The following is a 12,332-nucleotide window of genomic DNA, read 5'->3' on the forward strand; positions in this document are numbered from 1 at the left end:
TTACTACTGAGAGTGGATGGAGGAAGCCACCCAGGCACTCAGGCCAGAGCCACTGAAGGCCCATGGCCTGCCCCTTAGGTTACTGGAAGGTCCTATTCACAAGTCCCTATCTTCTACTCTCCTCCTTCATACTCTGCATGTCACAGGGTGGGTAGTCCTCTGTTCGGAACTCCCTCGGGGAACTGTTTTCTGCAACAAAAACATGCCTTGCCTGTCACCAGGAGCAGATTGGCGACCGTGTGAACCACTCTGTCAGGGGAGGCCAAGGGGCTCCAGGCCATTCAGACTTACCTCTAAGTCGTGGTCTTTGTCTCCTTTCCACATTCAGACTGAAATGCGATTCCCCTGGCTTTCTTTTTTGGAAAATACCTGTGATGAGTTCCATGCTGGGAAAGAAAAGCTGTTGACAGTTAAAGCTTCTGACAGAGAAGGGGCTTCTTGAAGCGTTCTAGGAGGCAGTTGCTTCCGGCAAGCTGAGGCAGAGGTGCCAGGCCTAGGAAGAAGAGGTCCAGATCACAGGTCATCTTTACCCGCGGATTGGGCTGAATGACAAGTAGGTTCCTCTGTGACAGCAGGACCAGGCACAGACTTTTGGGCTAGGCAGACATGTGTCTGAGTCCTTCTCTATCACTTACTGTGTGACTTGGGGCAAACTGCTTAAACTCTCCAAGTTTTCTCACATAAATTTTCTCAAGCGGTTGTGTGAAACAGAGGATGCATGTAAAATATGTTATAATATTTGGCAGAGTAAGGGCTTTATATGAGTTGTTATTGATTTGATTACGGCACCCCTTCACCCCACACCAGTGGTGCTCCCTCAGTGTGCCAGGTCTTTTGCAAGGGACAGCTCCTGCTTCCTGACCCATGGAGTTCATTGTTTAATAAGCCATGTACACACATCTTTAGCACAAAACAAGCCCCCTCCCCTCCCTGCACGTGCCCTAGGAGAAATGCCAATTGTACACTCTCATTTTGCTGGGAAAGCCAGAACCCTGCAGGTCAACCCCTTTGAGCAGCCCTTCCGACTCAGCTACCTCTACATTCAGTCTGCCCACAACTCTCTCTCTGTGCACTTAGCACATTGAGTTATAGTCGTCTGTTCATGCTTTACTTCCTCCTGTGAATTCCTAGAGGGTGGGGATCATCTACTCACTTGATTCTTTCATCTAATCAATAATCATCTCTACAGGCCAATGGCCGTATGCATTACTCAGCACAGCCATGCAGAAGATCCATTTCAACTGCTGAGTATGTAGATTACTAGCTGGGAACTTTTCTGGAGAAATAACCTTGCCCTGCCTTTCCTCCATCTTTAAAAGGCCTCCTTTGGTTGCTCTTTCATTTTCTAACTATACCTTGGTAGCTAGCCTCAGTTTTTTCATGTCGTTAAGGGCTAGTGGGGCCTCCTTTCCCTAGGAGGTTATGATAATGCCTGGAGACAATGAAGCTTCTATGTGTCCATCACAGTTCTAGGTACAGAGCCAAATACCCAAAAAGTTGATCTCATTCTTGCCCTTGGCCAATGCTAGTTGCCAGCATAAGAAAACTAAAAATGTAAGACCAAATATGAACACCACATGAGTGGTTCAGACATCCTTCCAATTTTGTATCCAGCCTCTGCCATATGACGGACTTGGCTGAAATGGGTAAAAGCTTGGTCTCTGTCACCAAGCCCCGGGAAAACAGTGGCAAGTGTTGGACACAAGATCTCAGGAAGAGAAAATTATTTACCCAGAGGCTGTGGGATATGATCTGGGCACCAGACTGGAAAGCAGGACTATCCCACAATAGTAAACTTACCTGTGCTAAATGATTTTCAGGCGGTATCTCATTTAACTCTTAGAACAACTGTGTGGGGTAGACGTGAACTTCCTTACTTTACAGATGGCCAACGTGAGGCTCAGAGAGGCACAGTAGCTTGGCATAGTCAAACAACAACTGAATGGTTTAGGCATCCACCTGCTGAGGGTTTCACCGCCCGACTGGAAAGCCCGAGGGTGGACTAGCGCAAAGCTCCACTCGACGGGTGGTGGGAGGGCTGGGAATGAGAGGGAAAAGTTGGATCGAAACACGGGTTGCAGGATACTCAGATGCTCAGGACCCTGTGCAGAAGCAAAATAACTTAGGAAAGAGATGCCGTCCGCAAGGGAGGGATGCCCGGGTAGCTGGGGGAGGAGGGCCCGGGTGGTTGTGCGCCTTCTCCGCCCCGCGTGCACAGGTCAAGCCTCTCCCCTACCGCCCTCTCACCCTCCCAACCTTATTTAGAAACCGTGTCCCCGAGACAGGAAGGGCGGCGGGCCGAGAAGCACGGAGCGTCCCGGTCTCATTTCCTTTCGAATCCCCCTGTGGAATTTCATTTCATACGGTGAGGAAATCGGAGCGCGAGACCGTCGGCTGGTCGGCTGCTCCGGGGCGCTTCCCCCACTCGCGGCTGGAGACCGGCAGCTCCGGGGCGCAGGTCGGGCCGAGCCTGGGGGCGGGGAGAGGGGGCCGGGCTCCAACCCCAGCAAGTTAGGAGTGAAAATAGCTGCGATCTCGCGCTGTACCAGGCACCGTGCTAAGCGTTTTACGTACTATCTCTAATCCTCCCAAGTCCCTTTACGCATGAGGAAAGCGACACCGAGAGGTTGTGCAATTTGCTCAAAATCACACAGCCGGGATTAAAAGCCACAAATTTTGTAAATCCAAGTCCCGTGTTCTTTGTGTGCGTTTCCCTGCCTGACGGGGAGGTGGCCACGGGCTGAGGTGACAGCTGGAAGAGGAAGGGAAGTAGGAGCACTTCTCACCTGGGAGAGGAGGGGCAGGTTGGCCCCGCCGGAGCGACTCAGCCCCATCCCCGCCTGGCCCCCAGCTCCGCGAGCTGGGTGGGAGGAAAGTGAGAGCCGGGAAGTGGGGCGGGGCGCCCCGGGAGGGAGGAGGGCTGCGGGAGGGGCAGGCGGGCGGGGGCTGACCCTTGGGCGGCGGGCCGGCTCCGCCCCCGCTGCCCACGGCGCACGGTCATTGGGCAGGCGCGCTGTCCGTCCTGCCCCTCCACCGCCCAGCGAACCTCCAGTGCCGTGCAGGGCTGGGGCGGCGAGAGTGGCGCGGCGCTGGGTGCTGGCGGGCTTCGGGGAGACGCCGAGCGAACGCGGCCGGCGCCGGATAGGGGATTCGCTGCCTGCAGCAATGACCCTCACAATCTGTTCTGCGTTCTCGGCCGGGGGCGTATAATACCCACACAGCCGCGCGCAGCTGCCGGTTGCTGGCCGCTGCCCCCTCTTCGCCCTTGGCGCCTTATCACGCTCCCTTTCCCGGAGCCGGAGCAGCGCGGGCAGCCGGCGCCCCTGTACAAACTGGGGGTGTCTGCTGGAGCAGCCGCCGCTGCTGCCCCTGGCTTTGGCCATGGCCTGGTGGGGCGCAGGGCCGGGCGTCCTGGGGGCGCCCAGGGGCGCAGGTCTCAGCCTGCGGCCGCTGTTGCTATCGCTACTGCTCCTGGGGCCGGTGCGGGGCTTCGGGGACGAGGAGGAGAGGCGCTGCGACCCCATCCGCATCTCCATGTGCCAGAACCTGGGCTACAACGTGACCAAGATGCCCAACCTTGTGGGGCACGAGCTGCAGACGGACGCCGAGCTGCAGCTGACAACTTTCACGCCGCTCATCCAGTACGGCTGCTCCAGCCAGCTGCAGGTGGGCGCCCCCACCCAACCCTGGCGGGACCCCTTGAGCAGGAACTCCCCAAACTAACTCCAAGTCGGTCCCCCTGCCCCCTTCCTAGGCAGAGGGGTATAACCATCCTGGAGAAGTGATTTCTATCCCCACCCCCACTTTTCTGTCCCTTCTCGGGAACTGGAAGCCAAAACGTTGTGTAAGTCATCTGGCCTGCGAAAGAACCCACTCTTACACCCCGCCCTTCCGTTTTTCTCCCTTGCCCACCCGTGTCTGGCCAAGCCCCTAACCCCAGTGGCGCTGAGGGTTATCTTTGCCAAGGATTCTGGCCGCCGGAGCTCGGTGGGCGAGTCCCCGGCAGGGCAGCCAGCTGCAGCTAAGACTTGGAAGGAGAGATAAGGAAACGGGACCTTCTCCTCCCTCACCGACCTCCTTTCTCCCCCATATTTTTGGATGGGTTAGTAAATGAATTGCCATTGCCCCGTTTTCTGCGGAATGGCCCCTCCTCCCGTCTTCCCGCTTGATTTTAGAGGTCACAGGAAGGAATGGTGGGGTTGGCCTGAGTTCGTTCTTATCCTCAGGGTTGAGGGTTAAGTTTAGTGCTTGCATGGAGAGAAAAAAAGGTAATGGTATGATCAAGCTCCAGGAAGGAACTTTGTATATTGGAAGATAATTTTTTCTTTTTTTTTCTTTTTCAATTACTAAAAATTTTAAAGCTTCTGTAATGATATGGAAAATGTTCGTCCTACAACAATAACAATAATTTGCATATGCAGGGTGATTATAATCTTACACAAACAACAAGCCCATGATTGGGGAAAAAAGGAGCTGAAAGGAAATTTTAAAAAGTGTTAGCACTGGTTGTGTTTTTATGTTGGTGAGGCTTTGAGTGATTGTTAGAAATGTAGAAAAGAGAAGTTGGGAGGAAATAGAGTCATCCAAGCTAAAGTCTCCAGAAATCCATAGTTCTGGTTGTTAACTTTTGAGAGATAAGAAACAGGCAAGCAGCTTCCCTAGTAAGAGCATGTTTTTACATAGGTCATTTAAAAAGTTGGATTGTGGTTTCAGAAAGATGGTTGGGATTAGACCTGTTGCTGGTGAAATGTCCCTTTGGAAATTTCAGAACTTTAGAACTAGGTTATAAAAGCTTAAGAAATGATCCTTTAGCTCTCAGTTTGGAAACACATATCCTGACATCAGTGGCAATTTTGTTGGAGAAACAGCTTTTGCAGGGATATATATTTTTAATTACATGTATCCTGGGGAAGCAGCCAAGCTGTTTTGAAGGGCAGGACTGGATCCCTTTACATGCTGGAAAATAGTTACTTGTAACTCTAGACTTCATAGACAACATCTGTAAGGAGCCAAGCAGACTGTTTATCAATGCTGGAGGAATTGAGGACAGCAACTGGACTCTCCCCTGCTGGTATTGCAGTTTCAAGGACTTAACATTTATATTTTCCTATTGTGCCTCATTATTAGGAAACCTGACTAACCAAACCCCTGGAGACCAGAGACCTCAATCCACATCCCATCCTCGGGTCTAACAGTGTCTCAATTAGGACGTTTTCTGTTTCAATATGGGACTGATTAAAAAATAATTTTAGGGGATGAAGTAGAGAAAAGGAAGAATATGAACAGGAGAAAAGATGGACCTACCTATTTTTTTTTACATTTATTTTTATGGAGATTAAAATAAATCACCCCATCACCAAAATGACTGAGTCATCTGAGTAGTCTGTTCAGCTCTTTCAAAAGAGTAGCTGAAAGGGGGAGGGGGTCTCCAAGTCAGTGTTTTAAGGTTTATTTCCTTAAGTGTTGTATAAAAAGAGATTATGTAATTCTTCAGGTCCTTTTTATATGTCTATTTATTTATATTCTCCTGGAAAGGATTAGTAAAACCAAAAGAAAAAAAAGTGTGTAAGTGATGGATTATCAAGCACCGTCGTCTGAGGTCAGAGTAAACAGCTGACTCCCTATAGGCTGGTTTAAAAGTAGATAACGTACTTAGCCTGGAAGCATTCGACTCAGCTTTGTGCAAAGCTTTGGCCAAACTTCCAAGTCATAGTTTTCTTTGTTCATTTCATTACTTTTCCAGTTCTTCCTTTGTTCGGTTTATGTGCCAATGTGCACGGAGAAGATCAACATCCCCATCGGCCCGTGTGGTGGCATGTGTCTTTCAGTCAAGAGACGCTGTGAACCTGTCCTGAAGGAATTTGGATTTGCCTGGCCAGAGAGCCTGAACTGCAGCAAATTCCCACCACAGAATGACCACAACCACATGTGCATGGAAGGGCCTGGTGATGAGGAGATGCCATTACCTCACAAAACCCCCATGCAGCCTGGGGAGGAGTGCCATGCTGTGGGAACCAACTCCGATCAGTACATCTGGGTGAAGAGGAGCCTGAACTGCGTGCTCAAGTGTGGCTACGATGCTGGCCTTCACAGCCGCTCGGCCAAGGAGTTCACCGACATCTGGATGGCCGTGTGGGCCAGCTTGTGCTTTATCTCCACCGCCTTCACCGTGCTGACCTTCCTGATTGATTCTTCCAGGTTTTCCTACCCTGAGCGCCCCATCATATTCCTCAGTATGTGCTATAATATTTATAGCATTGCTTATATTGTCAGGCTGACTGTAGGCCGGGAAAGGATATCCTGCGATTTTGAAGAGGCAGCAGAACCTGTTCTCATCCAAGAAGGACTTAAGAACACAGGATGTGCAATCATTTTCTTGCTGATGTACTTTTTTGGAATGGCCAGTTCCATCTGGTGGGTCATTCTGACACTCACGTGGTTTTTGGCAGCGGGACTCAAGTGGGGTCATGAAGCCATTGAAATGCACAGCTCTTATTTCCACATTGCAGCCTGGGCCATCCCCGCAGTGAAAACCATTGTCATCTTGATTATGAGACTGGTGGATGCAGATGAGCTGACCGGCCTGTGCTACGTCGGCAACCAGAACCTGGATGCCCTCACTGGCTTCGTGGTAGCTCCGCTCTTCACTTACTTGGTGATTGGAACTCTGTTCATTGCTGCGGGTTTGGTGGCCTTGTTCAAAATTCGGTCCAATCTTCAAAAGGATGGGACAAAGACAGATAAACTGGAAAGGCTGATGGTCAAGATTGGGGTCTTCTCAGTCCTGTACACAGTTCCTGCAACCTGTGTGATTGCCTGTTATTTCTATGAAATCTCTAACTGGGCGCTCTTCCAGTATTCTGCAGATGACTCCAACATGGCGGTTGAGATGTTGAAAATTTTTATGTCTCTGCTGGTGGGCATCACTTCAGGCATGTGGATTTGGTCTGCCAAAACTCTTCACACGTGGCAGAAGTGTTCCAACAGATTGGTGAACTCGGGGAAGGTGAAGAGAGAAAAGAGAGGGAATGGTTGGATGAAGCCCAGCAAAGGCAATGAAACTGTGGTATAAGGCTAGCCAGGGGCCTCCACGATTCCCAAATTTTGAAGGGGGGAATGCCAGCATTTTCGGTGCAAAAGCTACTAAAAGTTTCGTGCAGAGAGTCTCAGTTTGAACAAACTAGCAACACTTAAGGGACCCCCATAACCCACCTCCACTCCCCCACCCTATGCTCAGCATCATAAAACTAATGATTTTGCTGCAGACTTTGGACTGATCCAAAATGGAAAAGCCAGTAAGAGGCTTTCAAAGCTGTGAAAAATCAAAACATTGATCACTTTAGCAGGTCGCAGCTTGGAGCGTGGAGGTCCCGCCTAGATTCCAGGTGGTCCAAGGTGGTGGCTGCTTTTCTCTGCAGGTGGGATTTGAGCTGTGAGTAGGTAACTCACAAGGAGAAAGATTCACTTTTTTTTAACACTTTAAAAATTTTAAATACTGACTGGTCTTTCAGATAGCAAAGCAATCTATAAACACTGGAAATGCTGGGTTCAGAGAAGCGTAACAAGAGTTTTATAGTTTGGCTGATCTAACATAAACATTTTCCGTGGTGCACTGTCTGCTGTTTAGAACTTTGCGGATTGCTCTCCCAAGAGGTGGTGTCAGAATCTTTCAGTGCCTTGATCATAAAACAGAATTGTTTGAACAAACAGAAGTACTGTACAAACACATGTAAGGTATCCAGTGGATTTTTCTTCTCGCTTCCTCTCAAATTTCAACATCACCCTTCTAGGCTGCTGCTGTTTTCTTCATTGTACATTAATGATTCAAAATAGGTATTTTTATAGGAATTTTCGCACTGCAGCCTGCCTAATTAAGGGGGGAAGGAAGGGTGATTCACTTTCTGACAATCACTTAATTCAGAGGAAAATGAGATTTACCAAGTCTACTTACTTTACCGACCCCAGAGACCTATTGCATTGAGCAATGGGGACTTAATATATTTTACTTAATGTGATTGCATCTCTGCAGACGCCAGTCTGAAAGAGCTAAAATGTTGAGTTTCTTGGCAACTTTGCACTCACGCAGATTAACTATGTAATTTGTGTGTGTCAATTACAATTAAAAGCACATTCTTGGGCCATGACATAGTAGTATACTCAACTGACTAAAACTTTGGTCATCTTGCATTCTTAGAATGATAGTGCCTTTTTTTGCATTTAGCATAAGAATGTTATCAGAGTCTGGTCTACTTACCACAATGGTGACTTTTTCAGTTTCATCGCGGAAGCTAAGGACAGCTAATCCCAACTGCTTGGTCCATAATTGTTTCCTAGTAATTGGTAAAGGCTTCTTACAAGATTTCATTGGAGGCAGTGTGGCCTAGAGTATTTATATGGTGCTTAATGAATCTCCAGAATGCCAGCCAGGAGCTTGATTGGCTAGTAGGGAATAAAGTATAGACATATGAAATGAACTGCACACTCTAACAACACAGGTCTTAATTGCCTTTTGCGGAGGTATCCAGAGCTTTTAAAATTTATGCTTCATGTTCCTCACAAGGGGGTGCCCCCTAGTAGCCTCTCAAGAGTTGCAGTCCTTTAAAAACTGTAACTGGCCTTTCTCTTAACCCGCCTTAGGCCTTCTAACCACCAGATCTCTGGGACAAATTGTTGCAGGACTCGCCTCGTAACCCGTATCTGTCTTTGCTTCAGCAACTACTTTGTGACAACCATTTATTTATTCATGCTCTGCCCCCACCCTTTTAAAAACAGGTAGGAAACCTCTTTCATCACATTTCTTTGTGACATTTCCAGGGACTCAGAATTCCAAAGACATAGTCAAATTCTGGGAATAAGCATGTCTTTTTTTGTTTGTTTGAGCTTTATACTGATGATGTGACATTTTCCTTCCCTGTTCCTCTGTTTTCTCCTGGTCCTTGAGCTGTTGGAGCTGCACATGCATGTTAGGTGTGCTATGTGTTTTGGAAGGGAAAGTCTTGGGGCCTTGGGGACAGATGCTAAGTGGGCAAGGTGGCCCCTGTGTGTGCCAAGCCTGAGCATCTTAGCTGGGCTCAGGGTCAGGGCTCTGGGAGCATGAGAAATGATGCCCAGAAGGATCAGTTGAAGTCCATCTGAGGCTATGTCGCCTCTGAGATGTAAAATGTGAACTCCCTGCGCTGCTTGCTGACAGTTCCCATAGCTGTCCTGGGCCTGGAGCATGCACCCAGGGGCAGAGCCTGCCCTTACTCACGCTCCACTCTAGTGTCTTGGGAGTTGTGCAGGGACTCTGGCCCAGGAAGGGGAAGAAGGACCGTGCGGCCGAGTGGAGGGGTTTGTGGTGCAATTTCCTTTTTAATGTTTCAGTGCCGGTGTGACCAAGGCAGCACCTAGGAGAGGGCCAGGCCCACAGCAGCTGCTCAATACTTGTGAATGATGAAATAGTAACAATCATAAAAGTAGTTGGGTGAACCTGGAAGGCCAAGTTCGGGAGCTAGCCTCCCTGGGTTTTAACATGTCTCCCAGCAATCTCTTGCCTTCCTAGGGGAAAATATCCTCCATCTGAAGTGGCTGTCTTGCAGACTGGATTAGTAACCTTAGCGATGTCACAGGGGTATAGTCCTTTCCTTTCACATTCCAGACAATGGAGACTGTTTATGGTTTCAGGAAAGGGGCTTTGTGGCTGAAGAGTCAGTTACCAATTACCTTGAAGTGACTCCACTACTTCTTAAGTATGTGCTTGTTTTGTTTTGTTTTTAAAAAGTCAATTATCAACACATTTATTGAGTACCAACTGTGTGTAAGGCCCTGTGTTAGGTGCCTCGGGGATGTCACAGAGGGTAAGCTCTGGTCTGATTGACCTAGACCAGGGATGCTCTTGGGTCTATTGAACTTTGCTGTTGGTTTTGGGAAGAAGCAGGGGCCTCTGAATCACCATCTGTTTCACTGTCTCCATCCCAAAATCTCTTGTTGGGTCTTTCTACCTTTAACACATCTTCCCAGGGTTCCCTGAAAATCAATTACTGGGGTTTTGACAGAAAGCATCAGCGCTGTTTCATGGCTTTCTCCATGGAGTAAGAAGACTATGAAAACTGGCTATAGGGGCTCCTCCCACATGAGTGCGCACATCTAACATGGCTTTGCAGGCAGGCAGTTCAGGGCTTGGGTGTTCCATGTGACTTGTACAGGTGAATTTGAAGATAACCTCTTGAGGTTAGGTTGTTTTTCTTTCTCTGAAATCTAGAATAAGTAGGTAGGATGGTAGCTTCCTATAAAATCCCGTGACCTCCAGAGATTTTATTAATAGGGCCCAAGGGCACTTCTGTCTGGTCTCCTCCTCAGCAAACACCTTTCTCCTCCTTCATAAAGGTCACACCTCACAGCAGAGGGACATGGAGTAGGGTGAAACTGGTCAGAACCACTGGTTGAGCTACTCGGTTGATTCATATCCTTTTTTCTTTTATGGAGACCTATTTCCTGATCTCTGAGACTGCTTCTCAGGGACCTGAAATTGGAGAAGAGGTGACACTTTTTATTTCCCTGAGATGCTCTCTGACTCTCCTTTCCCAGGTCACTCTCTCACCTGCACCCACCTAACCTAGAATCCAGGAAACTTCTAGGTTTTGAGTTGTGACTATTCCAGCACCCCCAGCTCTATCTTCTCTGGCCCTCCTCAGCTTCCTGTCACTGAATTTAGTGCTTACCCTGTTGGGAAGCAAGCTAGAACCTGAGGACGCAAAGAGGAGCTTGACAGTCAGCCTCAGCCCTGAAGGGCAGACTCAATTTAAGGGGATTTCACCACAATGGTGCAATCTTTGGCTTCTGGTGAGGTGGCCATCACAGCAGTTAGGGAAGAGAGCCACAGAGCACAGACTTGGGAAGGAGCCCCCAGAATTGATCTACATCCTGAATCTTATTCTGTGATGGAAAGGACTGGAGGGAGTTGCTCTTCTAGCCAGTTACAATGAGTCACTGGACTTTAGCACTTCTTTTTGTTCCTTTATTGTATTTGGGTTCAGAGTCCGTGTCTGGGTTTGTCTTGTACCTGGCAAAGGACCCAAGTTAACCATTTTTCCTCCAGACCTAGGTCACAGATCTTGGAAACTCCTAGAAGAGCATGTGGCTCCTACCAGGGGTCAGATACCAGAGCTTTACAGAATGGATTTTGTTTCACTGGCCTGGGCAGAACTCTCTGCCATGCATATATGCAGGACTGGCACACTGGACAGTACCAGGAGGGAAGTGAGCCCAGATAACCCTGACAGGCCTCTCCCCCTTATAAGCCCCATTGCCCTATCATAGCCTGTTTCTGTTTCTGATTTACCTTACTTCTTTTCTTTCTATTTCTTCTTTGCACCAGCAAATATCCAGTATTCACCCAGGCAATTTGCAGAGGGCCTGTGTGAGGTCCTGTATGAGCTGTGTCCTCCAAGCTTTTGTAGCTCCCTGATCTCCTACAATATTCAATACATGACCACTGTCACCCCCGAAGGTTTCTGGGAAGAAGGACAAGAGCAGCTCTGGGCCCTGAAGGCTGGGTCCACATCCTGTTCCTGGGCTGGGGCCCTGGCTTGGCTGTGGGCTTTGGGAGGGAGAGGCTGCTTTCTACATCTCTCCCAGAGGGGCATCTAGGTGGTTCTGGATTTTCTCCTACCTCACAGAGATGTTGTGAGACTTTAGAAGGTATGAGGATGAAGGCCTCTCGAGCTCTTTGTAGGAAAAGTGGAATAATCACACGTGGTCCATGACAAGATGAAAAGTGACTCAGCCTGCTCGCGCAGCAGCCAAGCGAGCACTCGGTGGCCCTTTGTGGATCCCCATGCCAGCCTGCAGCTCCAGCCTCCTGGAGGCCAACCTGGGGGTTTTTCAGGTGTTTGACAAAGAGGTACCAGGCAAACCCCTGCTACACATGCCCTGAACGAATTGCTAACATCAAAGAAAATGGACCCTGCTTTTAAAGATGTACAAGCGTATGTCTGCATTGATGTCTGTACTGTAAATTTCTAATTTATCACTGTACAAAAAAAATAAACTTTGCTATTTAATTTTTGTATTAAAGGAAATAAAGTTTTGTTTATTAACTGGTGTGTGATGTGGCGTATTCCTGGAGGTGTATGATAGCGCTTGGGAAGTACACATACCCAGCAGTGAGAAACAGAGAATTCGGTTTGCAGGGAGAACTGAGGGCCCCTTTGTTTCTTTCTAGCTGGTGCTGTCTTTCGCCTCTGGGATTTCTCCTGGGTCAGCAAACCCCCAAGGTCCAAGGTCAACAGAATTTATCACTACTGTGGTCATCAGTAACACTCAAGTGGTCACATACTGCTTGGACATAACTG

General features: G+C 48.7%; 2 protein-coding genes across 2 annotated transcripts in view; one reads left to right on the plus strand and one right to left on the minus strand.

Moving 5' to 3' along the window:
* Positions 1–3,383, minus strand: part of LOC130685025 (neuronal PAS domain-containing protein 3-like) — a 48,460-nt gene extending 45,077 nt beyond the window's left edge. Inside the window, exons 1-4 of the mRNA XM_057508191.1 lie at positions 2,787–3,383; positions 2,257–2,343; positions 1,960–2,102; positions 292–493 (exon numbers count right to left, since the gene is read on the minus strand). Of these exons, the coding sequence (XP_057364174.1) occupies positions 325–493; positions 1,960–2,102; positions 2,257–2,343; positions 2,787–3,383 (996 nt within the window). The 3' untranslated portion in view covers positions 292–324. The remainder of the gene's footprint in view (positions 1–291; positions 494–1,959; positions 2,103–2,256; positions 2,344–2,786) is intronic.
* FZD4 (frizzled class receptor 4) lies at positions 3,067–12,077 on the plus strand. The gene is made up of 2 exons (XM_036906973.2): positions 3,067–3,666; positions 5,744–12,077. Exons 1-2 carry the CDS (start codon positions 3,382–3,384, stop codon positions 7,070–7,072), a joined length of 1,614 nt encoding a protein of 537 aa, XP_036762868.2. The 5' UTR covers positions 3,067–3,381; the 3' UTR covers positions 7,073–12,077.
* Positions 12,078–12,332: the final 255 nt, after the last annotated feature.

Source organism: Manis pentadactyla, chromosome 9 (genome assembly GCF_030020395.1).
Source record: "Manis pentadactyla isolate mManPen7 chromosome 9, mManPen7.hap1, whole genome shotgun sequence".
Classification (NCBI taxonomy): domain Eukaryota; kingdom Metazoa; phylum Chordata; class Mammalia; order Pholidota; family Manidae; genus Manis; species Manis pentadactyla.